The sequence below is a fragment of the Phaethon aethereus genome (genome assembly GCF_964289735.1).
Source record: "Phaethon aethereus genome assembly, chromosome: 9".
Lineage (NCBI taxonomy): Eukaryota > Metazoa > Chordata > Aves > Phaethontiformes > Phaethontidae > Phaethon > Phaethon aethereus.
The window spans coordinates 4,993,994-5,016,905 of record NC_138585.1 but is presented as its reverse complement, the minus strand read 5'-3'; the positions used below and the strand labels follow the sequence as shown (position 1 = coordinate 5,016,905).

At 45.3% G+C, this 22,912-nt stretch overlaps 1 protein-coding gene across 1 annotated transcript in view; it reads left to right on the top strand.

Moving 5' to 3' along the window:
• The window catches only part of GPC1 (glypican 1), a gene marked incomplete at its 5' end in the record, with an annotated part of 215,288 nt that overhangs the window by 95,466 nt on the left and 96,910 nt on the right, over window positions 1-22,912 (top strand). Inside the window, one exon of the mRNA XM_082003358.1 lies at window positions 14,741-14,899. Within this exon, the coding sequence (XP_081859484.1) occupies window positions 14,741-14,899 (159 nt within the window). The remainder of the gene's footprint in view (window positions 1-14,740; window positions 14,900-22,912) is intronic.

The following is a 22,912-nucleotide window of genomic DNA, read 5'->3' as shown; positions in this document are numbered from 1 at the left end:
ATCCCCAGTGACAACACCTGTTCCCGTGAGATTTCCACTTGGATTTTCTCCAGTACAGGTTCACTGAGGCTCTCTGTGAGTGGCATTCAAGCTGTGTGAGCACATATGGTAGGAGAGGAGCAGTCCCTCAGTGGTACCCTGGGGAAACCTGAAGGCTGGAACATGACTTGCTTATAAACACCAAAACCAAGACAATTGCAAGGTGTTTACTTCCATGTGTGCTCAGAGGAGCAAATCCTCTCTATTTTCCTATCACAAAGGCTGCATAGTTAGCTAGTGGGAGGTAAGCAACCTGCATGCAAGTATGATTGCTCTGCAGAACAAGAGTCTTCTGCTCTGGGAGCCTTTGCTTCTCTGTGGATACTTGATTTTTATGTCATTAGCTCAGAAACAAGCTGAGAGGTGGACAGGGCCAGGGGAGAGAATGCTGCAAGGCATTGCTGAGAAACACATTGATCGTGGTGGTAGTCATAGTGTCATTCACTTACTGGTCAGACTGGTATTACATTTTTCCTAAGATCTTGCAAAAAGAGATATTGCTTTTGAATTACATTCATAACTTATGCTAATAGCAGCCAGACTGGTGCATGTGTGGAGGTAGTAAATTGCATCGTTTAAGAGTGGCAAGAGCATTTCTCACTGGCTTAACAAGTTCTGGAAGTGGAGTTGACTTGCAGACTTGATAAAACTGCTTTCTGAATCCTGAGCTTGGTCCCTTCTTTCTCGCCAAGACAACAAAGCAAAATTAGGTTTACGGTATTGTGCTGTGATGCACAAAGAACGTGATTATTCAAGAGCAAAAGCATCTCAGCGAGCGCAGAGAACAGAGGGATCAAAAGGAGAGGTTGCCACTTTGACTGGGATCCTGGGTTTAGACCTAGTTAAGTACCCGGGACCTGGTGTATGAAATGCACTTTGAAGCACTACAGATTTTCACAGTGGGAATAACATACCTACTTGGATACACAGTATTGGGAGGACTAAATTCAGGTTTTAAAAGTTGATCTTTTGCTGACTGACCCATGATGTCTTTTAAGGTGGCTGCCCAAGAGTGAACAGTTACATTCAGGGGGAAAGAGGTGAAGAGAAAAATTGTGCAGTTTGCATTTAAACTGAATCTGTGACTTCTTGGCAACAATGAAGTGAAAAAGACCCAATAACCAAAATGTGAAGACCAGACCTTTTTCAAGTTATAAATTTTTGAAACTGCAGAGTTTTTCCTTCACCCATCTTTATGCATTTAGCTGAGTGCTTAATGAATGACGGTTTCTCTAAGATATTCCCTAAATCATAACCATATTCTATGGAGACCAGTTACAGCATCGTTATCTCTTGCTCTATGAACATGTTATGTCAGGTTAATAATGGTTGCAGTGGGAAAGTGTGATGCATCCCTCTGAAGCCAAGATCTTGCTAATATTCCTGTAAATGATTGAAGATACATGAATGATCTTACTGAGTTCATTTGCCTTCTAATTTCTAACTACCACCTTGAAAGGAGGATTCAAGCAGTATATCTAGGAATTCTCCTTTGTACTGTTTTTAAGACATGGCAGGAGTTCAGATTCTCACTGCAACGTAAATGCTGTGGTTACTACAATTTGTAGCAGGGATAAGTATTTTCAATCCAAAAGGAGGACTTTTCTTTTATGGTTTTCACAAATCGTAGTGGTCAAGGTGGTGGTGTATCTGCCTTCCTCCCAGTCAGAAGAGGTGGTGCTGGTGTTCTAGTCCTCTGAAGAGAGCATTGGCATTGCAGGGAGCTTGGTGGCAGCTGCCCCGGGGAATGCTGCGTGGTACCTTGCAAGCACTCTCACCTTTGTCACCTCTGCCAAGCTGTCCGAGGGGAAGCTCATTAGTGCTGGGGTGGGGAGCTCCAAGGAAGGCATGAACATTGCAATGTGTTAGAAGCTCAGAGGTGGCCCAGTTTCGCATATGCTGACATCAAGGTCCAGGAATACAGGCTTTGAAGGATGGGTAGTGTTGCATAGTGGCATCTGTTTCACTTGAAAATCAAATTTCCTGGATAAACTAGTCTGTTCTTTAGAAACGTGTGCACCAAAGATACTGGTATGAACACTCAGAACACTTACAGTGATCCAGTTCCAGACTGAGGCTTGTAAGTCTTCAAGCTCACAGTTTTACACTGTTTTTTTCAAGCAGGGTAACTGTTCCACCACTCTGGGCTGGGACTGCACTTGAAGCAGTTACCTTCTGATGTGTGCTGCTTGTGGCATGCACTGACAACCACAGAGACTACAGAGACTGCTGTACCTTGCTATCGTGTGGTCCATATGTGCAAAAGTAAATCTCATTCGTATCCAGGGATGCTGAATCTTTAGGATGCTTCAGCCAGATCTAGTTGGAAAAGAGCAAATGCATTCTTCTGGTGTTCTTACGCATGCAAACAGCAGTCTGTTTCTCTTGAGTGGTTGAAAATGTTGTGAAAGGCTCTGTTTAATAATTGTCTGGGATAAAATGTCCCACTGAAATGTTTCTCCTGTCCCTTTCCCTTCCTCATGCTTCCTCTTAGTGGTCCCAACCATGCCTGTGTACGTGCTGAAATGTGAGCCCTAATGGAAGAGTCAGGTAGGCGGGGAGGAAGCAGCCAGGCAAACATAGGGCTTCGGAGTGAGTCCAGCAGAAACTACTCTCTTAAAATCCCTGGAAAATGTTGTTTCAAAGAGAGAGAGGTGTAAAGAAATCTAACAGCGCTATGCCATGAAATGTAAACCCGTCTTCAGCACTAGATGAATATGCGGGGGTTACTCTGAATGTAAAGGGCCTTACTTAATGCATAGCAATTAACACCATAGATAGTAATAGTTATGAATATGTCCAAAGGAAATTTGAGTTGTAATTGTGGGAATCACAACTTCAATTTTTTAAGACTTCTGTATTTGAAAATCCCTGCTAAATGGGTATTTTTGGTCCCATTAACCACACAGAGACATGCACAGAAACCAAACATCAAAGAGCACAGAGAAGTGTTCTTTGTTTCTGAGTACTGCTACAGCCCCCGAAGAGGGGAATTGAAAAGGAGGGGGAGAATCTTTAAATGGTTTTTTAAAAAAATAATCCTTGCTCTAAAATTTCTGCTGCTACACTTATTCACAGACTAATTCCTTGCAGCTGAGCTGCAAACCTCTATGAAAATAGGGGTTTACAGTGGAAACAGTGACTAACTATAGCTATGCAGTCCCATGAATAATGATGCTCTAATTATGCCTTATGACTTACCAAGACCTGGTTTCTGTATAGCTCGTGAGCTTTTGCTGGTTGCTGGTTTTGGGAGCAAGGTCTCTTTTTTTCTTGACTGTGGTTTGCTTCCTTTTGTTCGTATTATGTTGGCACATACTTTCTGAAAAGCTTTTCTCTGAAGGGAGCTGGGCAGACAGCTATGATTAAGTATGAAATGATTGGGTGAGCTGTTTGTCAAAGTTATAAATAGGATACCACACAAACCCAACACTAATCTCGCTGAAAGACAGATACTGGCAACATTTCTTAGTCATCTGTTCCTGACGCTCAGGGGAGAACAGCTACACTCCCATTAAGTTTTCAAACAGAAGTTGCCTAAAATAAATTTCTCTGGTAAAATTGTGGGCATATGCACTATGAGCCACGCTGAGATCTAGCCGGGTGTTGGAGTTTTAAACGTTCATCCCAGTTCAAATCTGGTCCTCTGGGTCACCCCTCTGTGCGGGGGTGAAAGGTGATGGTTTGACTCTTGTGGAAACAGAAATCTGTTCATGAAACGGTTGTGGCGGGACCGACTGGTGCCCTCATCTCTTTATACTCCTGGATTAATTTTAAGGATAGAAGAGGAGCTCCTTATGGATCTTTTATAGATATAACCCAAAGATATTGCATCTTTGGGTTTACTGGCAGCTTTCTGTAATCTGCTTTTGGAAGATCAAATGAATGCATAAAAAGAAGAGCGATGGCACAGGTTTCACCTATGTGCTTCTGCAACCAGAAATGAAAGGCAGCATATTGAATTCCTTCTGCTACGGTTCTCTCGCACGCAGTGGCCAGGGCTTCTGCAGACTCCAGCCTTGATGCTGGTACTCGTCCATCCAAGTTCTGCATCAGCTGCATCTGTTTTGTCGAACTGGAAGCCTGCAATTTCATGTTCCCACAAGATGACCCCATACTTGCCGTTTCCTTTCATGGTGGCTCAAATTGTAGGAAAGGGCTCCACAGTTGTTCAGCACTTTTGCTGACGGCCAAAACATTCATGAGACAAAGCAAAACAATAGCTGAGGAAGAACCAAGCATTTCTGGGGCTGACAGAAGCTTCAAGCTGCGAAGTGAAAAAGCCCAAAGCAACCAGAACTTGCCCCTTCAATCCTGCACCTTCCCACATCCCTGCCAACACATACAGCAAAGAGTTTTAGCGGAGGCACAAGCAGTCCTAATTTATGGCACAAGCCAACAACTCTGCATAGGTAAAGTCTCTTAAATTTTTGCAAAAATCTAAAAAAGGATGATGTTGAATTTGTGACGTTCAGACAATTCATTACATGCATCTTTTTAATTTTGAAAAGCATACACACATTTATGGAATTTAAGATTAATGACTGTCATTAAACCTAATTTCTTAAATTTTTAGGCATAGGCATTTTGTTTTTGTGAACTCTCAGATTCAGATCCAAGAACTTAGCTTGTTTAATAAATATTTAAAGACAAGTTTTTTTGCAAACTCAGGAGTCATTTTCATTCTTACCAGCAGACAGAGTGGTTGAGGTTTTTTAGTTTGTTTATTTTCCCTTGGGAGTTTTTTGTTGCTAGAAGGCAAGATCCTTCTTGGATGCACACGTTCTCCTGCAGTAAGGGAATGAGCCACCCCACAGTCCCCAGTGCTACCAACAGTGTCTGCTCAGCAGGAGGAGGCAGCGTGCAGTCCTCACCTGGGCAAGCTAGCAGCGGGAGTGTGGCTCAGCAAGGTGGACAGCCGTGGCAGCCCACTTGTGCATCATGCCCAGCCTCCTCTGGTGTGGTAGGTCCTGCTCATCACAGCAGGGGTGGCAGAGGGATAAGAAATAGGGGACGCCTTGCAGGATCCTGATGTTGAGCATGTGTCTGAAGCCCAAAAATATGATTTTCATGGTTTTTACACCAGCATTTAAAGCTTGAGCAGCTTTGCTGGGGTTAGAAGGAAATGTTCTCTAAATGCTGACTTGTCCATGAGAGGTTAATCCAGGTTTTTTTCTTTGCACTAATATGATTGGGGTTAGCCTGGAGCACTCCCCAGTCTTGAGCAACAATCTTACAAGCTTGCTGAAGCTCCTTAGCCTCTTTATCCCAAAATAGCCCCAAGTGCAGTATCACCATTTTCTTTGCAGGGCTTCAGCAGGGGGACTAGAAAAGCATTTTGGTTTTGACCAAACCCTTCCTCAAGTTCCTGTCATGGATTATATGAGTTAGTGCCCCAAAGCTTTGGTGTTTTGTTTTGTTTTTTTTTTTAACGGAGAATAAACCAAAAGCCTTCACCTCTTAAACCTCTTAGTGGGAACCACATCTTTAATCCTCAATTTACTACCGAGATTCCTTTTCCAGACTGATCCTTCTGGCAGCAAGCTGCCAGGGCACAGGGAAGAGCTGACAGTTTCTCCAGCAGATATTTTTCTGAGAAGAAATTGGGAAAAAAGATTCTGCTTAATGAATTGCTTTGCCTCTTATGTAATAACATATTTATGTTGTTATGAAGCTGCATCTGATAAGAGTGATAGGTTTCCAGTTTGATCTTATTTTAGATTGCAGCAAACTGAGGATAGAAAGACTCTTTGTTCCAAGAATAATAATGAAAAAAAAAAAAACCCAAAAAACAAAACATCTGGTGTGAAGCTGATGTGCTCAGGACAACTCTGAATGAGGTTGATAGTGATGGATTACAACACACAACTTCAATACATCCCCACAAGTTTTATGTGAAGAGACAAGATAATTCTTCCCTTGTCTAAGACTCTTAAAAAGAGTTTTCTATTTTTCAGAGAAAGGGGAGAGGAAAGAGTGTAACAGTGAACTCCCTGTGTGTTTCTCCATGATCCTTGCAACTGGTCTAGTCTGAACCGAAGGCTTCTTTCAAGATTGATTTATGTGGAGAGTGCTAATTGTAGATCACGTCCTGGCTCCCCTTTGAAGCCTTTCATAATGAATCGTCTCCTTTCCGAGAGCAGAGACCTGCTCAGGAGCTCCCCGGCAGTGGGTCCAGTGCCTAGACGAGGATCTGAGGAGCATTGGGTTTTGGTGTGTTCAGTCAGTTCTGCTAGGCAGAGGTCTGTCATTGCTTGTGGATTTGGCCCTCATGCGTTCATTCCTCTCTCAAACCACTGAAAAAGACATTTTCTACTGCAAATTACAAAGCTTTTCCTACTTCGTCCTTAAACAAAGGCTTGGATCGTTGCACCCTGTGCTGATTCCTGCTGTGTATGCAGAACAGCTAAGGGCAGATCCAGGTCCTGGATGAGAAACTGGGGGAACAGAGTGATGGGAAGGGGTGTTCTGTTTTCATTCGGAAAATGCCATGAATTTGGCCATGGAAATGCTTCCAAAACCCAAAGGAGCAATGTGTGGGTGAAGTGCTTTCGTGCAGATCTTTTCAGTAAGAATCAAGTCTGTTGTCAGCGTTTGTGACATTTTCTCTGTTCCCTTCCTTTGGGCAGTTTGCTACTGTAAGATACACAGATGACATTAGGATTTTCAGACTGTCGTTTCTGAAGGCACTCTTATCTACTCTGTTCTTAATATTTTTCCAGGACACGGAGGTGGCTCTTTCTCCTCTGTTAATTAACTTTTTTTTTGCCCATGTTTGCCTGCCTTATAAATTCCTCTGACATCAGGGTCTAGGATTAAACAAATTGATACCACAGTTCCAGCGTGTGAGCATGACACTGAGCTGACAGCCTTGGAGCCTGAAGTATTTTGACACAGGAGCAGAGCAAATAGAGAGGAAATTCCCATTCAGCCTCCCCCGCACCTTCCCGCACAGCTCCCTGGGAGCCAGGTCCCCGACTTGAACGGCCTGGGTTGGTAGGAAACAGGGCAGTCCCAAAGCCCTTGCGCCCATCAGTGGTTTTCTGCTCCAAGGATGCCAGTTTTGATATTTCTCAGAAATACCTGTATCTGTTCACTGCGTCGGGGTTTCACCGTCATGCAATTACAGAACAGTGCTAACCTGGTAGGGAGCCAACTCCACGCAGCAGCCAGATTAAGTTGTCTTACTTGGTTAACAATGTTTTGATAGTTTATTAAATCCTGGTAGGAGCAGAAAGGTAAGGAGTGGAAAGAGCAAATCTTATGGATTATCTGCTCTTCGTTGTTCACTTCTGTTGGTGTAATCCTGGTCTGAATGATGAGCAGTGGGAACAAGCATTTAATGTTTTGCTATTGTCTCATCTTAAACATGTGCGCTGCTTTAACAGAATAAGCATGTTCTCTAGCTATTTTTTCCAGTTTGCTGTTTTTATCACTGATGTGGAACGTAGTGCTTGTTTTCTTTAGCTGGAATGAAAACATTCGTTCATCTCAGATAGCACAAGCTATTTGATCAGCCGTCAGATGGCAAGGCACTATAAAAGCTGCTGACACAGGACAAATTCAGACCTGTGGCGTGCAGCTTGAAAAGACTTCATGCCCTTGTTATCAGTCCCTCGAGATACCCAGCTACTCCCTCGGCAGCGGCAAAGGGAAACAGGAGTTGGTTGTGCTAGAGCCAAATCCCTCTCGCCTTCCTGAGGCCAGGAGGCAGCAGCGGTGTGCGTGGGGAGGCCGGTGGGGACGCAGTAGGTGAGATGGTTCCTGCCTCCTCCCCGCAGTCCTCAGCATGTGAGCTGTGACACTGCTCTGCGGTGACCTCGGGCTGGCTGAGGTTAACCCAGGTCTTGCTATGTAGAACGCGCTGCGGGCCATGAGGGGTTTCTGCAGGGTGCTGGTGAAGCAGGCAGCTTCTCTCTGTCTCTCCTCTCCCCCTGACTGCGTTAGCTCCCAGTCTGGCTCATCCAAGATGCCCACCAAGTCCACGGCTGCTTCCCAGCTACACCCTGCCACCTCTGCTTCTCATTCTGAGAGTACTTCTTAGTATGAAAGTGTAGGCAAATCATGAGTTCACATGAGCACAGTTTTTCCTCATGACCCATATTCTGCCCCTGATTTCTGTACAGCCCATAGCCCTGCCCCACCGTGCATATCCTCAACCCATGGTATCGCTAATATTGGGGAGAACAGAGTTCAGTGCATTTTGATCAAAGTATGAAGGTTGCCATGCAATACTTAATATTCAGACCTGCTATGACTCCCCTGACATTGTGTGCAAACCGAAGCCAAAAAAGATGACATTCTTAATACATAATCAGAAAATAGAAGATACCATATTTTGCCGACAGCTGACTGCAAATGAAAAAAACCAAGGCTGCACAGAGCTTAGCTAACACCTGCCTTTGCAATATGGGGAAATTCCTGATTTGCACTCTCCTTAATAGAGCAGTTTGGTAGCCAGTTCAGTTTGATGTTAGCAGCTACTATGAGAGACTAGCTGTATGCCCAGATACCTTACAGAGATATTATGGGGCGTGGGTGTTTGGAAGTGGCTTGCCAGCTGATGTTTCTCAGTGCACCTAGAATGAAAAGGGCACGAAGAGCTCTTCCTAGGGCAGTCAGCCAGGACTGTCTCCTAGTCCAGATGTTTTTTGGGTAGCCCTGCTTCCTCCAGGAGCTGTCTGTGACAAGACTGGGTTTCAAGGTAGCATTGTGGTCCTACTCTCAGAGGCTGTGCTGTCAGTTGCTTATCAGCATGTGCTAAATCATGTTCTCCTTAAAGATACGTACTTCAAGAGAGATGGGGATAGGAACACCTGAAGCAGGAAAAGCTGGGAGGCACAAGGAAGGGGATTTACTTTCATTGCACTACCTCTTTGCAAGGTATTTTTAACATCTGTACCACCTCCAGGCTCATTTTGCATCAGCTGTAGACACTCTGACATGGTTAAAAAAAACAGAAGGGGGGTAAGGAAGTGCAATGGTCTGAATGACACTGTTTTTTCCTCAGTTCCTGGCTGTGATGCTCATTAGCCTTAGGTGTGAAGAGGGAGAGAGGCCAACAGACGGTGGTGCCTACCAGGGACAGCAGGAGAGGACTGGAGCTCCTCGGCTGCCCGGTGCTCTCACCCTCGCTGGCTGTACACCCCCGGGCACTGCGTCCTGGCATCCCTGCCATGCCTGGCAGGGGGGTCTCAGCAGTGTGGGACTTCAGCAAGCCTGATTGCCTGAGACGTGTCCACCCAGAAACCCCTGAGGAGGGGCTTGGGCTGTACGTGCCCTGGCATGGGGGGCTGGACTGAGGCAGCCGGGGGGCAGTTTTGGTCTGGGAGCATGAGATGAGGTTTTGGAGCAGTTTGGAGAGTGAGTGGGAGGAGGATTACAAATATGAGGGAAGAATCATGACAGATTTATCACAGCCTGAAATAAATTAACCTCTGGGAGGAATGATTTTGTAATAATTTGCATTTAGATACTCTGACACATCCAAATAACCTCAAACCCTCTGCAAATGTTCTAATGAATTCAATCTCCAACATCCTGTGAGAGGGATAGAAATAGCACATTTACATGGTTAAAGGAGCCAAGGACTCTTCTCTCAGTATTGCATTTTACACCCCTGGGACTGTCCTGCCTTCTTGTTTTTATGGCTACGGAGCCTTGTGGTGGGGTGAAACGCAGCAGCAGTGAACAGCTAGAGAGCTTTTCTGAACTCAGTTACCTGAAGCCATGCCACCCCGGGGTGTTACACTACACTCCGGGGCCGCAGCAGCTTCTGGCACAGCCCGTGGCAGGCAGGCCCACGGCCGAGGGGAGCCTGCATGGGCCAGGACCGGGAGGCCGGGAGCACAATGGGGGAAGCAGGAGGGAGCTGAGCCCTGTCTCAGCTCGTGTCGGTGATGGATACGGGCAGGGCTATTCCCCCTGCGGGGACCCTGCCACAGAGCAGCCTGGCTCCGTCCCCAAAAGTGGTCAAGTGATTTAATATTCAGCACTCTCAAATGCAGTAATGAATTTGATAGCCAAAATGATCTGCTAACCCAGCCAGCTGAGAGGGTATTTGAAGGACGATCTGAGCCCATAGCTAGGCAGTGTGATATTTTCTTGTCATCAGCCTCCTGCCTATTCCTTTCCACTGCAGGGCAGTTAATCATAAATGAGATATTTGTTTGATGCTGTTTTCATGCATGCTCTGCCCTGTCTCTGTTTCCAAGAGACCGTGAAGTCAGTGGGTTACATCCCACCCCGAGTTCGGCAGCCTTTGCGGGAGAGGCGGCTCTTCCAGGGACACCCAGATTGAACCACGCATTTTGGCTGCTGAAGGCTTGGGCAAGCCGATAGTTTTCTGAAGGGAAGCCAAGCATCCTAAAGTGCATCTTCTCTTGCTTACAACTGTGTCTTAAATGCAGAGTGCTTAGGGCAGCGCAGAGCTGGTATTTGTTGAGCCATGGAACGTACCCTGGGTGCCTCCATGCTCCACTGCCAGACCTGGGGGGTTGCAGTCAAGGGCTGGGTTTCAGTTACAGACTCTATAAGGGACGGTGTAACTCTCTTTGGGCCTGACCCAGAGTTGGCCTGGGTCACTGGGAGCATATCTGTTATCTTCAAGGAGATTTGGAGCAGCCCTCTGCTTGCTCCCTGTTTGGCTTCTGCCGTGCTCGCTTGCTTTCTGTAAAGCCCTTCCAGGGACGTGGAGCACGCGCTCTCGAGCAAGCGGCTAGCAACATGTCAGCTGTATACAAGGGGAAATTTCTCTGACACAGCAGCGGAGAGGATAACGCACGGTGTATCTTGCAGATTTACTCCTTGTAAAACACCTCTAGCTCTCCATAGATATCTGCCAAGTGAACCCGGAGATATTTATAGTGCAGCTTCAGTACTGACATAACGGCAAGTTAGCAAACAAATGAACTTTGAAATATAAGGAGAACAAAAATACGGTCTAAGAGTGAGTTTATTTTGCAGTCAATAAAAAAAGGTTAAATAATAATAGTGAATGTTTACAGAGCGGGTCAGGTTAAAAAGCAAAGAACGCAAAGCATTTTCGTAGTGCTGTGAGACTGTTTACTGCACACCAAGTTTGAATTACAAAAACAAATTATAAAAACTTTGCTTCCCACTGAGATAAAGTGCTGTGGTGCCGAGTACCATACAAATTCCTGCAGAAAGCTGAGATAAATGTTGCTTAGAAGGGATTGAAACTGCTCTTGAGTTAAAGCATAAAAAAAATTCTATGTTCAATTTGTGAAGTTGTGTAAAATTAAGCACTTTTAGCTGCGGGTGTGACTTTTCCCTTGCTTTCTGTCTTTTTTCCCTGCGTCTCTTTCCCCCTCTGTTGGGTGGTGCCGGCTGGCTGGGGGTTGTTTGAAGCTCTGCTAGCACAGCAAGGTGTTGGACTGGCGCCATGCTGCTGGAACACGCTCTCCGCTCTGCCTGGGGCGGGAGCGTGGGGGTTTTGTCTCGTCCTGTCACGTTTTAATTAGCGCTCCTCACGCTGCCGCTGCTCCTCACTGTTCATCAGGGAGCTCGGGTGCAGCACAGGGCTCTTCCTCGCCGCCCGTCTTCCTCCTGGGGACAGGCCCTGTTCTTCCCCAGAGGCAGGCCCCGCATTTCCCCCTTGTTTGGTTGCTGGAGCCTGTGAGGGGGAACCCGCCTGACCGGCAGCTTTGATGAACGTGTAGGTGTCTCCCGGCTGGGGCAGCCATGTTTGTTCTCCCTAGTTTCAGGCAAGTCTCCTGCCCAAATCCTGCCCGAGGGGGCAGGAGATCATTGCGCAGCCAGGCCCTGCTTACTGGCAGCAGGCCAGGAGATGGGAGTTCCCCAGGCAGTTGGTTCCCACTGCTTAATCTTGGTTTACCAAAACAGGCGATTTGTAAAGGGTTGTTCGTGGCTTAGGCCAAACCTGCAGGCCCTGGTAGGTAATGGCACACGGAGAAGTGCCAGGAGTGCTCGTGCTTTTGGGTGTTCTCGGGGGCAAGGGCTTGGAGGACCAGGAGGACCTCATCTGCAAAATTTATCAGCGACTGAGCGGGTCACAGTAAAGGCAGTCTTTGGGAACCATTAGGATCCTTCGGGATCCATTTCCTTGTTTATAGGCCTTTCAGAGAGGTCGGCCACTGAAACAGCCTCACTTTGCCCTGAGGGTGGCAAGGGCAGTGTGGAAGGCTGCATACCACAGGCAAACAACTCTCAACAAGACTTCCATCCTCATCAGAAATCCTGTGGCAGCAGAAATCAGATGGAAGAGGCTGGACAAGAAGGAAGTTTTTAATTTGCTGTGACAGGAAACAAAGCTGTGTCTTGTCAAAAAATTACAGCTCCCTTTTTCTGCCTGTCACATGTCAGCAATCCTCGCGACGACTTTATTGCACAAATGCGGCTTTACAGGAATGAGCTCAGGGAACGAATTGCCACAATCTAGTTTCTGAAGGAAGGAAAGGCTTAGGAAAGCACTGTAACTTAAATTGCATTAGGTATGGCAAGCATTGGGCCACGTGATGTTTATATGTGACTCGTAGTTTTTATACTGAAGCAAGCTGCTGCTTTTCCTGTTGCTTTGACGGCATGGAACAGTGGTGCCTGAGTACTCGTGGGGACAGGGAGGAGGTCCCATGGGAGACGGGAGCCCACGGGCCATGCTGCCCTCCCTGACGCTCCTCTCAGCTGGGAGCAACAACACAAGCCTGATGATGGGAGTTACTCTCCTACAAAAGCTGGTGAGCAGCCATTCCCGTCACATAGGCAGGACGGCTGCTCTGTCGGTGCAGATGCACATGATAACCTGTTTTCCAAGGGCAGGCTCACCCCAGTGACCTGCAGAGGTTGCTCCAGAGCCGGTTGTGAGCAGGGACCCGAGGGCCAGCAAAATGCAAACTCATCCTGAATGGCTTCTGCCTAAAATACATCAACTAGAGAGTGTTTCTATCAAAAATGCTCTTAGTCAGGCTACTAATGACGTGGCATACACAGGATAGGACACATGCCCAGCTTCAAAGACCCTTTACCCTAAGGCACCCATTTAATAAGGCCTCTGTGCTGGAAATAGCTAAGGACTTTAATGGGAAATTCTGGAGGACTGTGCAGGTTCAGGATTTGAAGGTGTTGAGACACACAAGATAAAACACAATTTTAAATATGTGTTTCAGCTCAGCTGTGACGTTAAGACAGCAGTCCTCTAAAACTGCCAACAAAATCATTGGCAATCCCAGTCAAATTACGTTAAGCATAGTAACTTCTTTGTAATTGGTTTATCTCAGTGCATGCTTGGAACAAAGGGGTTTTTTTATTCTTTAAAAAAAAAAATAACCCTGATGTTTTATTTCATGCAAATGAATTCTTATTGCTGGGTAAGGAGAAACATAGGGTGTGTTTGCAGGTGGATGTGTCTTTGTAAGGACTCATAAGAACTTAAGCAATATTTTTAAAATGTTGCTGACTCTGCCTATGCAAACACTTGCTTCTCCACAATAAAGAGACTGCAGAGGGCAAGAGGAACTTCCATACAGAAGAATTTTTCAATTTGACTGCCAAGTCCTCTTACCCTTCCTATCCTTCCCTATAGCAAAGGGTATATTCAATCAGTGTCACAGCAACCCTTTTTTGGGTGGTCTTGTCTCTTTCTGGAAGATAAATTTTTCATTGAAAAAATAGTAAATGGGCAGATTTCAAAATGTGTGGAGGGGAATTAGTCACCCAAATTCTACTGGCATTCAGTACGTCTCTGTCTTTTGAAGACTCCTCACTAGTGTCATCTCTATGGTTATGGAAATGTCTTCTCAAGGAAGGTTGGGGGGGGTTGCTTTGAGGGGGGAGTGTGTCCAGAGAAGAGCAATGAAGCTGGTGAGGGGTCTGGAGAACAAGTCTTCTGAGGAGCAGCTGAGGGAACTGGGGTTGTTCAGTCTGGAGAAGAGGAGACTGGGGGGAGACCTTATTGCTCTCTACAACTACCTGAAAGGGGGTTGTGGTGAGGTGGGTGTTGGTCTCTTCTCCCAGGTAACTAGCCATAGGACGAAGGCAAATGGCCTCAAGTTGCGCCAGGGGAGTTTTAGATTGGATACTAGGAAAAATTTCTTTACGGAGAGAGTGGTCAAACATTGGAACAGGCTGCCCAGGGAGGTGGTGGAGTCACCATCTCTGGAAGTGTTCAAAAAATGTGTAGATATGGCACTTTGGGACATGGTCTAGTGTGTATGGTGGTGTTGGGTTGACGGTTGGACTTGATGATCTTAGAGGTCTTTTCCAACCTTAATGATTTTGTGATTCTGGGAAGCGCATTGGAGTTTGGTTTTTTTCTTGACAAAGTAGTTTCAAACAGTTGTTCTAATATACATGTTAAGTCTAATGAGGGTGACTAATGTGTCATTTAATCAGAGACTTCCACGTGTTCTGAGACTGTAAGCAGAGCTGGATTCTAGGGCAGACTTTGAGCAGGAGACACTTGAATTTCCCTTCTCTCATGTGTGACTTTTATATCCTTCGCTTTTCCTTCCCTCACAGTCAGCAGTGAGAATGTTTGTACCTGCATTCACACCAGCCACTATGCTAATGCAGGATAACTCAAATCTGGGGGTAAACATGTAAAGCCTGATGCAGGTCCAGGTTACTAGGGAGCTGGAATATTTTTTTTTATGCTGAGGTTGTCTGGGGTGAAATCCTTCCTTTTCCAGACCTGGCCATTCAACTACATTTTCTCTCATTTTAGGGGAGCACCTGCGAATCTGCCCACAAGGCTATACCTGCTGCACCAGCGAGATGGAGGAGAACTTCGCAAACAAAAGCCGAAGTGAATTTGAAGCCATGATGAAAGAGGCCGGTCGCTCTGTGCAGACGACCCTAACAGCACAGCACAGAAGCTTTGACAGTAAGTAAAACCTGCTCGGTTCCCCCTGCTCAGGATCCAGTCCCTGCTTAACTTTCCAAGCGCTGTTGGAGCCAAGGGTTTGTGTTCGACACGCCTTCCTCTGCATCTTGCTCAGTAGTTTGCGTGAAACGTTGACCTTCAATAAGTATTGTACCTCTGGCAGTGTTTTTGCAGACCAAGTCATTTTGAGAACTCCATTTCAGTGAAGCCATTGAAGGGGGCTGGCAGGCACTCGTACCAACAAATTGTGTACCTTGGCACCAACAAAGCTTTTACAAGCATGGCGTAATCGGGTCTTACCACAGCAGCATAACATTTGAGGTAGTGATGTAAAATTTGGCACTATGCCTTGAGCTGTAAGTTGAAGAAATTGGTAAAGGTGACTGGATAGTCCTTGGCGGGGCGGGGGGGCAGCGGTTTAGGGAGGCATGGATTTTTCTTGTCCTTTCCATATAGATTGCAAATGAAAAGGAGATTGGTTCACGTTAAATGCTTATAACTTTCAGCTTCATACAAACATCAGAAAATAAACAACAGTGAAGGTCTTAGAGACTGTGGTGCATAAGATGTTGTGGACAAACATACTCTCCAAAGTGCAGTACCCCTCCTAACGTGCTAAGCAAAGACTAAGGATGTCTCTCTTACTTTTATTGTTCCCTGAAGAATCCATTTTGCAGTGCACAGTAAGCCTCAAGGTCTGAAGGCCACTGGAAATAAATGGTTTATTGGCGAAATTGAGATGACCTATGATTCAGAAACTGTATCCATTATCAGATTTTGAAGAAGGTCAGACATTTAGAACCACGGTCCTCCTAACTTTATCAACAGTCATCATATGGAGTTATTGTGAAAAGAATGGGAGTTTGGGAAGGAAGCTATAATAGCCAGAAAGGTGGAACTGGAAATTTCAAGCAGTAAATAATAGATCTAAAGAAATAAGCCTGACCTTCAGGGAGCTGATAACCAAGATTAAGTGCTTTTACACTAAATAGAAAGAAAAGGCAGTGCATCTCTGCAAAATGCATTGTAACTGTGAGGCCAGGGTTGACCACAGCAAAGGCATTCCTTTAAAAGCTCAAAATTAATTGATTTACACCTGCCTTAAAAAGTGATAAGGAGGATTTTCAAAAGAGCTTTACAATGCTGGTTGCTCAGACTAATGTCTGAATGGGACCTGATGTAGCTGCTGCTGAGCACACTTGCAGATGTCTAAAATCCAGCCTTTCGCAAGGGTTAATGCAGAAGATCCCCCAGCGTTGGCATCCTTTCCTTCCACTGCCTATTGCAGCATTGTCTGGTGTATCTGCTCTTTATTTTTACCACAGACACTCAAAAGAACAGAGTTCTATATCTGTGCTGTAAGAGAGTGCAAAATTTGATGGAAGCTTTGAGGATTGTATTGATGAGCAGAAATTGCCTAGTGAAGAACTGGTTTAGTGTGAATGTGATGTTTTGGTGAATTAATAATAATAACAGCAATAAGAATAATAGTAAGCAAAAGCAAGCATATGAAAGGGGGATGCTTGTGTGGAGATGTCAATTAGAGCTGTAAGGGCTTTCTTTTTTTTGTTGTTGTTGGTTTTTTTTGTTTTTGTTCCCCAGTGTTTTACAAAAATAGAGCTTTATTTCTGTGGTGCATACCCAAGTTTCTTTTAAGCATCAAACAAAGTAACTGTTCAATAAGCCAAGTATTACTTTAACAGACCATAATGCACACATCATTGGTATTTTGGAGTGGAAATAACCTTAGCTGAGCCCACAAGGCCAGGAAGATGTCTCCTGCTCTCATTATACCTTTTTAGTTTGCTTAACTACCCTTGTAATCAATATAAAGTTCATAATTTATGCAAGACATGATTTAAAAAAATCATCATATTGTGTCTGAGTTTCAAACATCACTTTTCCTATAAGCAGTGTTATTTTTTTCTTTAGTTACTGCATAGGTGGTTTAAAATTGAGGGAGTTCTGGTGATGGGGCGATGTAATCACCTCAGCTACTGTAACAATGCCGTAGAAACCACCCTGTCCTCCAGTTAATGTTATTAATCTCACAGTTAACAAGACTTTTTGCAGGTAGTGCTGTTTAGAGCTCCTCAATAAAAGAGTTTTCTAATGTCAGATTGATGAGTTCTAGTCTTTCTGGCACCGATGCCTGGTTTTGCTGGATTTCCTTAGCAGCAGCTAAGAGTGCAGGTGTTGGGCTTGCAGAGGTATCGATGCACAGCGTGTCTTCGTACTAGTGATTTCATTTGGCCTTAGGAGGACGTAGTGGGGGAGGCTCTGCTGGATGGGGATGTCCAACCCTTTCTCATACTATTTGCAGCCTGGAGATGAGATTATTCATATATTCTCTGCTAGCAGGTGTGGCACATTGAAATTTAGGCCTGGAGCTGTCTTTTTTAAACACATCACAGCAAATCTTGCTTCTGTAATCTCACTGCTGATCGTGGCAATAGTCTCTACTTGTAAATTGCCCTGAAGCTCCAGTTAGAAAATAGCAAGGCTACAGCAATCTGCCTCTGAAGTAATATTCTCCATGCTAGTGTTCAACATTTTGCTTTGGAGAATAATTCATCCTTGTAGGTTGTGGTCTGTAAAGCTCTAAATTGTCAGAGCGCCTCTACTCTGAGCTACGGCTTTGTCCAGGTGCACGGAATTATAATCTGTGGTCAGCCTCACTGGCTGCTTTTGGGACAAGCATGTTGTGGCCAAGAGCAGTGTGTCCTTTATATCATACAAAATATTTCTAGAGAAAATATACATATGAAATACAGCTGACATACAATAGGTATAGACATATATTCAAAAGTGATGTATGTGGAATAAGATCCTATGGTTTGAATGCTCTCTCTGCATAGCAGAGGACACATGCCTTCTGGGATGTCCTCCCTCCAGGATCTGCCAGGGCTAAATTTAAAGTTTAACAGCCTACGGTATTGCTTGGCTGCTTACTAGTGCATTTGTTGTTTTGCTTCAGTTTACTGTAGTTAGCAGGATTTGGGGGCATCAGATTTGAGCTACAGATGTGGTCACTGGCTTGCTGTTAACCTTTTAGCTGAAAAGGTAGTATTTTGCTCTACAACTGATTGGTTTTAATTTTAAAAAAGCACAGATCATGAGTGATGGGAGCATATGCTTCTGATAAGTCAGTGTGAGGGAGGACGCTGAGGTCAGAGTAGTGGTATTTCATTAGCAGGATTATACGCACAAATTCTTTGTTAATTCTGATGCCCCAGGCCTCTTGGACAGGCAGGGAGCAGGGTGTTAGTTACCCGGGCGCACAGCCTGGGGTGGGGACCTGCTGGAGGCTGCTAGGTTGGTTTTGGTCAGAGTTTATTTGCCTGGAGAATTTTGGATACCCCACACTTTAAAAGGAAAATGTGAATAATAAAAATGAAAACAAGATTGTGATTCTTGGAGAGGGAGCTGGGACAGTCTGTGTTGAGACTGGTACTAAATATTGTTTTAAAGATGCTACCAATGTTATATGTGCCTCAGAGATTGTCATTTCAGAATGTGCTTGTTTTCAAACTGGTATCACCTCAGTGGATGGGAAATTTTTGGTATCTGTTATTATAAAACAAAATACTTTGACAAGCAGCTTTGTTGGAGCAGATGGTTTCAAGAAACAGAGAGTGATGCCTGTTGCCCCCTCTGCCGGCTGCAGAACAGGAGTTAGCCAGTAAAGGGCTTTGGATCTTGAATTGCGCTGAGAGCAAGTTACAAACTTTGGTCAGGTTTGGGGGAGATTCCTTGGGAAAATGAGGGGGGGTTTGCATATCACACAGCTCTACGTCAGTGTTGCACAGAGTCACAGGACTTTCAAACTCCTATCCTTCCCAGTGAAACCTGTGCCTCCATAATCCATTACAGAAGTGAGCCTGGAAAAACCTCTGGGCCATGCAAGGAAATGCCAAAGGAGTGATTTGTGGTGCCTGGTCGGAGCAGTCGCGTTCAGAGCCGGTGCAGCCTGGGACGGCAGCCGGCGTTTGGGCTGCACGGCTGGTAACAGGGCGGAAAGAGGGAGCAAGTGGTGCTTGAGAGTGACAGTGAGGGGCTGCAAGCAGCAAGGAACAAGGCTGTTTTTCTAGTCTTGATGAAAGCTCACTTGTTGAGAGTCTAATCCTTGTCTGTCTCTTTTTCTCCCTTTTCCCCCACTTAAATCGCTTTTTAATAACACTGCAATGTTGTGCCAATCTTTCCTTCCCAATCATTTTGGTACACTTAGCAAGCGCTCCCTGTGTGACTGCTGACCTTTAGCTGTGAGCCAGGAAATCTGTCCTTTCAGAATTGTTTCGTGTTTTCAGGAAATATCAACAAGCCGAATCAAAAACCCTGGCTTTAATTCCACACTGCACAGACTAAAAACGATTTGTAGCTCTCATAAATTCTTGGATTTTTAAGCTGTGGCAATCAAATGCAGATGAAAAATTATGTATTTTATAGGTGGCTGCTCATTGGAAAGCTGATGTCATGTAAAAGCTTTCATAATGTCCAATGTTGGTAGCTGGAAATTGCATATGCTGAAACACAGACCATGCAGATAATTAACATTATTTGAAAGTTGGTTTTAGACAGTTACATATTTCTTATGAAGATGAATCATTGTTTTAAATGTTACAAGGTGGGGAAATGTCCTAGAAGCTGTTACACACTGATGGTTAAAATTTTAGAGATTTCTAAAGGTCCCTGGTTTAAAATTCAACCAAACGTGACTTTGTCAGAGGAACTGACTTACTTAACGTACAATACCTAGGGTTTCAGCCCCTAAAAGGTGTGGGAGAGAGGCATATATACGTATATATTAATTTACATATACTGTGGATACTTAAGGAAGCTGATCAGGGGGCTGTGGAGTAAGCCCAGCAGGCAGAGCTCTGTCCTACCTCACTGACTTTAAACCTGGACTACAAAAACCAGACCTGAATCTGAATTTTGCAGGTATTTTCTCAGATGATGACAACATGAACCAAGCCCTGCCAGCCTGAAATTTGAAGGTGTCCAAGTTTGGTGGCCCACGCACCGAAAGATGTGTTCTGAGAGATGTGGGACTACTCTGTGCAGAAAATGATTGACACAAGACCGAAGCGATGATTATCTGCGCCATGGGGACTCAGTGCCCATGTCCCCAGATGCATTGCCTAAAACGAATGCTCCACACTTCCAGTGTCCTGCTGCCACCGCTCTGGACTGTGGGTGTTTCCTGGAGGTGTTACGTGGTTTGGGTTTGGTGAGGTGCTGTCTAAAAAATACTGTGCTTATGCAGAAAAACAGGAAAGAAATCTTCCAGGGGCTGGTTATGCCTCAAAATATGGAAATGCTGCTGTGTTTTGAAATGAACTCCTTTGTTTCAAAGGTGGTGGAAAGGAGCACTTCTGGAGTCAGCAGCATCCCTCTGGCAGTCCCAGCCTGTGCTTGGTGAGCTGGCTGCCTCCCGCCTGGCATCGGCACTGGCTGCTCCCTAGGGCCAAGCGTTTGAGTTTGGACTTTTAAATGTACTGCTTTTGATTCAGAAGCTCCTAATTAGCTAGGAATGCTCTTTTTTGTGGTAATTCCCCCTGCATGGGTTCTGCCTCTGAAATTGTGGTGTGTGGCCTCAGTTGGTGGCCTTGGCCATGGGCTCAGCTCTGTGGGAGAACACTGACCTCTGGGGCATCCTTAAATGATCTTTTTTCCTAGTGAGGTGCAAAGAAACAGAGGGAGAAGAAACCTGGGAGTCAATTGCTTTTGCTGGGTAAGTGTTTATCCCTACACTTCATTTCTCTGATAAGGCCGGGGGTACCCTGTTTGGCAAAATTGAGCTGCTCAAAGCACCATTAATTGTTTTGTGCCCCCTCCTGCACGGCACTCGGCAGCATCACTCAGAAGAAACCCAGTTGTCCCCCAGCTTTGCCTCTGGGACACATCATCAAAAGTATTTACAAGAGGGGCTATCAAAGATGATTCCTTTGGCTCCCCTGGACTTTATTCCCTTAGGGTTGGTTTTGGGACAAGATGGAAAGAGAGAGAATGTCCTGGAACCTGAAAATAAAAAAGTAGCGTCCCAGGTGGATCCAGGACAAAGAAACAAGTAAGGGGGTTTTCTTGGAGGCCTCCTTCCTCCTTAGGAGGAAGGCAGCAAGCACCCACGCTCACCTCCTTCTTTGTTTCCCCCAAAGAACCACCTTAAGAAAACCCCAGCACGATTGATGCTAGTCCGGCTGTCACTCCCCCACAATCGTGCTCCGCAGAAAAGAAGATGCTTTCATGTGTGGTGCTGAGCATCTCATCTGGTATTTATAGTTTCCTGGAATGGGGTGCGGTGTCTACCGAGGCGCATTCCTGGGCTCGGCAAGATTAATCCTGACAGGTAGCTGCCTCCGGGAGGCAAAAGCTTAGGCTCACCTGTAACACCTCCAGCACCTGGAGTTTTCTCTCCCCTTACAGCTGCTTCTCTTCACATTTAATCTGCAAGGCTCCGTTGTGTGCTGCAGGGTATATTGCAATGTACGTGCAGCACTTTGCTTAACAGATGGCATAGGCACAATATTCTCTTATAGAAAGAAAAGAGAACAAAAAAAAGCAGTGGCAGTGACTGGCATGAGAGCACTGCACTGGGGTGCCTCCCGCAAGGGCCTGCACACCCCAAGAGATGAGCTGCTTCATCCCTGCAGAAATTAAATTAGATAGAGAAGGTAGATCAGGCATCTCCGTTTTGGCAGCTGTCACTGTTTTGTCACAGACTCAAAAAAAGCTGCCTCCGAGCGCTCAGAGAACAGTGAAATGTGCATCTGCTTGGGGACATAAAAGAAAGCACCTGCTCTTCCAAGATACTGGATGACACAGGCATATTTTGCAAGAAATTAGTGATATCCAGATAGTCATTTCAGAAGAAAGCGTCGGCAGAGTTTAACATTTAGGAATCAATGCACGGATCTCTTTGAAAACCTCTAATTTCACAGAGTAAGCAGCCAGCCAAGCAGCCAAACTTTTATTACAAGCACTGGATGTTGCCTTCAGTGACTGAAGAAGCATTACACCCAGATGGCCGGATGGAGGTCAGAGCAGTGAGACGGGAGATGAACAGCTGAGGGTTTTCTGTATGGCTCTGCAGAAGAGCCTGTGTCTTGAACCGGTTTACGCTCAGCCATTTTCCAGCTGGTTTATTAGTTTCCACATGAAGCAGTTTTTCATCCTTCAGCTCTCTGATGCTCAGTGTTTCTCATAAGAGGAAAATACTAGGATTTCCTGGGCTATTCTTATTGCAAAGAAACATAGGTGCTCTGAATCAACTCTTGAGTTGGTGATCCCCCCCGAGCTTGGCATTTGCCAAGAATCCCATTTCTGTTCCTAGCCAGGTGCTGTCGTAATTTGGGAGCATCAAGGGCTCCAGCGGCAAGGTGCTGTCCCCGCTTACAAATTGATGTACACAGACAGTAAGCTTGAAAACACGCTACTGAAATATGTGGCATGCCTTGACATAGAAGATGTGTTATTTTGAGTACTTCAAGATACCTGTTCTTATTTGAGATTATTAGAAGTACTTTGTTCTTTCTCACCAGAAATGCTCGCAGCAAACTGTTGATTCTGCTTTATTAGTTTTTGGCATTGAAGTACCATGTCCATAGAGCCAAGAAGCTTCTTGTTACTGTCATGCACTGCAGGGCATTCTGCCTGCGACTCAACCTGTGGTCCAAGGACTTTGTTTAAAAACAACAAAAAAAAAACCCAAACCAAACAAACACAAACCAGGTTGGGGTGAGTGGACTACGGAGGGAAGAGATGAGTGCAAAGTCATACAATAGGTTTGTGTTAGAGGTGGGAACAGAGCTCAAGTCCGTTGGCTTTGGGTTAGGTGCAGGAGTACCAGAAGTCCCTCTAGTTCATATATCACACAGTGATCCTCTTCTGGTAAGACAGCAAAAGACATCATGTCATTCCATGTCTTACAGGGATTTATCAGCCAAGACCTTTCCATACATTCGTTCTGAGCACCCCTACCTAAGAACAAATAGGCACTGGCTCTGAATGCTC